The following is a 2500-nucleotide window of genomic DNA, read 5'->3' as shown; positions in this document are numbered from 1 at the left end:
CCAGTACCTCTGTAACCAGTACCAACAGGTAATATAACCTGGCCCAGTACCTCTGTAACCAGTAGTACCAACAGGTAATATAACCTGGCCCAGTACCTCTGTAACCAGTACCAACAGGTAATATAACCTGGCCCAGTACCTCTGTAACCAGTACTAACAGGTAATATAACCTGGCCCAGTACCTCTGTAACCAGTACCAACAGGTAATATAACCTGGCCCAGTACCTCTATAACCAGCACCAACAGGTAATATAACCTGGCCCAGTACCTCTGTAACCAGTAGTACCAACAGGTAATATAACCTGGCCCAGTACCTCTGTAACCAGTAGTACCAACAGGTAATATAACCTGGCCCAGTACCTCTGTAACCAGCGCCAACAGGTAATATAACCTGGCCCAGTACCTCTGTAACCAGTAGTACCAACAGGTAATATAACCTGGCCCAGTACCTCTGTAACCAGTAGTACCAACAGGTAATATAACCTGGCCCAGTACCTCTGTAACCAGTAGTACCAACAGGTAATATAACCTGGCCCAGTACCTCTGTAACCAGTAGTACCAACAGGTAATATAACCTGGCCCAGTACCTCTGTAACCAGTAGTACCAACAGGTAATATAACCTGGCCCAGTACCTCTGTAACCAGTAGTACCAACAGGTAATATAACCTGGCCCAGTACCTCTGTAACCAGTACCAACAGGTAATATAACCTGGCCCAGTACCTCTGTAACCAGTAGTACCAACAGGTAATATAACCTGGCCCAGTACCTCTGTAATCAGTACCAACAGGTAATATAACCTGGCCCAGTACCTCTGTAACCAGTAGTACCAACAGGTAATATAACCTGGCCCAGTACCTCTGTAACCAGTACCAACAGGTAATATAACCTGGCCCAGTACCTCTGTAACCAGTAGTACCAACAGGTAATATAACCTGGCCCAGTACCTCTGTAACCAGTACCAACAGGTAATATAACCTGGCCCAGTACCTCTGTAACCAGTAGTACCAACAGGTAATATAACCTGGCCCAGTACCTCTGTAACCAGTACCAACAGGTAATATAACCTGGCCCAGTACCTCTGTAACCAGTACCAACAGGTAATATAACCTGGCCCAGTACCTCTGTAACCAGTACCAACAGGTAATATAACCTGGCCCAGTACCTCTGTAACCAGTAGTACCAACAGGTAATATAACCTGGCCCAGTACCTCTGTAACCAGTACCAACAGGTAATATAACCTGGCCCAGTACCTCTGTAACCAGTAGTACCAACAGGTAATATAACCTGGCCCAGTACCTCTGTAATCAGTACCAACAGGTAATATAACCTGGCCCAGTACCTCTGTAACCAGTAGTACCAACAGGTAATATAACCTGGCCCAGTACCTCTGTAACCAGTACCAACAGGTAATATAACCTGGCCCAGTACCTCTGTAACCAGTAGTACCAACAGGTAATATAACCTGGCCCAGTACCTCTGTAACCAGTACCAACAGGTAATATAACCTGGCCCAGTACCTCTGTAACCAGTAGTTATATTATATTATATTATATTATGATCAGGGCAACTAGACGATCACAGAGTTAATATGTTGTTGTGTTGTAACAGGGCAACTAGACGATCACAGAGTTCATATGTTGTTGTGTTGTAACAAGAGTTAATATGTTGTTGAATTATAACAGGACTACTAGACGATCACAGAGTTAATATGTTGTTGTATTATAACAGGACTACTAGACGATCACAGAGTTAATATGTTGTTGTATTATAACAGGACTACTAGACGATCACAGAGTTAATATGTTGTTGTGTTGTAACAGGGCAACTAGACGATCACAGAGTTCATATGTTGTTGTGTTGTAACAAGAGTTAATATGTTGTTGTGTTGTCACAGGGCAACCAGACGATCACAGAGTTAATATGTTGTTGTATTATAACAGGACTACTAGACGATCACAGAGTTAATATGTTGTTGTGTTGTCACAGGGCAACTAGATGATCACAGAGTTAATATGTTGTTGTGTTGTCACAGGGCAACTAGACGATCACAGAGTTAATATGTTGTTGTGTTGTCACAGGGCAACTAGACGATCACAGAGTTAATATGTTGTTGTGTTGTCACAGGGCAACTAGACGATCACAGAGTTAATATGTTGTTGTGTTGTAACAGGGCAACTAGACGATCACAGAGTTAATATGTTGTTGTGTTGTAACAGGGCAACTAGATGATCACAGAGTTAATATGTTGTTGTATTATAACAGGACTACTAGACGATCACAGAGTTAATATGTTGTTGTATTATAACAGGACTACTAGACGATCACAGAGTTAATATGTTGTTGTGTTGTCACAGGGCAACGAGTCGATCATCGAGCTGATCCACACCACACGTATTCACCTGATGCCCTCTATGAACCCTGATGGCTTTGAGAAGGCTGCCTCTCAGGTAACACATCACATCACAGCTAACACACACATCACAACTAACACACACAT

The 2500-nt window shown here is 42.9% G+C and overlaps 1 protein-coding gene across 1 annotated transcript in view; it reads left to right on the top strand.

Moving 5' to 3' along the window:
- The window catches only part of LOC123487058 (carboxypeptidase E), a 50798-nt gene that overhangs the window by 27840 nt on the left and 20458 nt on the right, over positions 1–2500 (top strand). The window contains exon 3 of the mRNA XM_045218222.1: positions 2358–2450. Within this exon, the coding sequence (XP_045074157.1) occupies positions 2358–2450 (93 nt within the window). The remainder of the gene's footprint in view (positions 1–2357; positions 2451–2500) is intronic.

The sequence above is a fragment of the Coregonus clupeaformis genome, unplaced genomic scaffold (genome assembly GCF_020615455.1).
Source record: "Coregonus clupeaformis isolate EN_2021a unplaced genomic scaffold, ASM2061545v1 scaf1445, whole genome shotgun sequence".
Classification (NCBI taxonomy): Eukaryota; Metazoa; Chordata; class Actinopteri; order Salmoniformes; family Salmonidae; genus Coregonus; species Coregonus clupeaformis.
The sequence above is the reverse complement of the archived record's forward strand: the minus strand, read 5'-3'. Positions and strand labels throughout refer to the sequence as shown.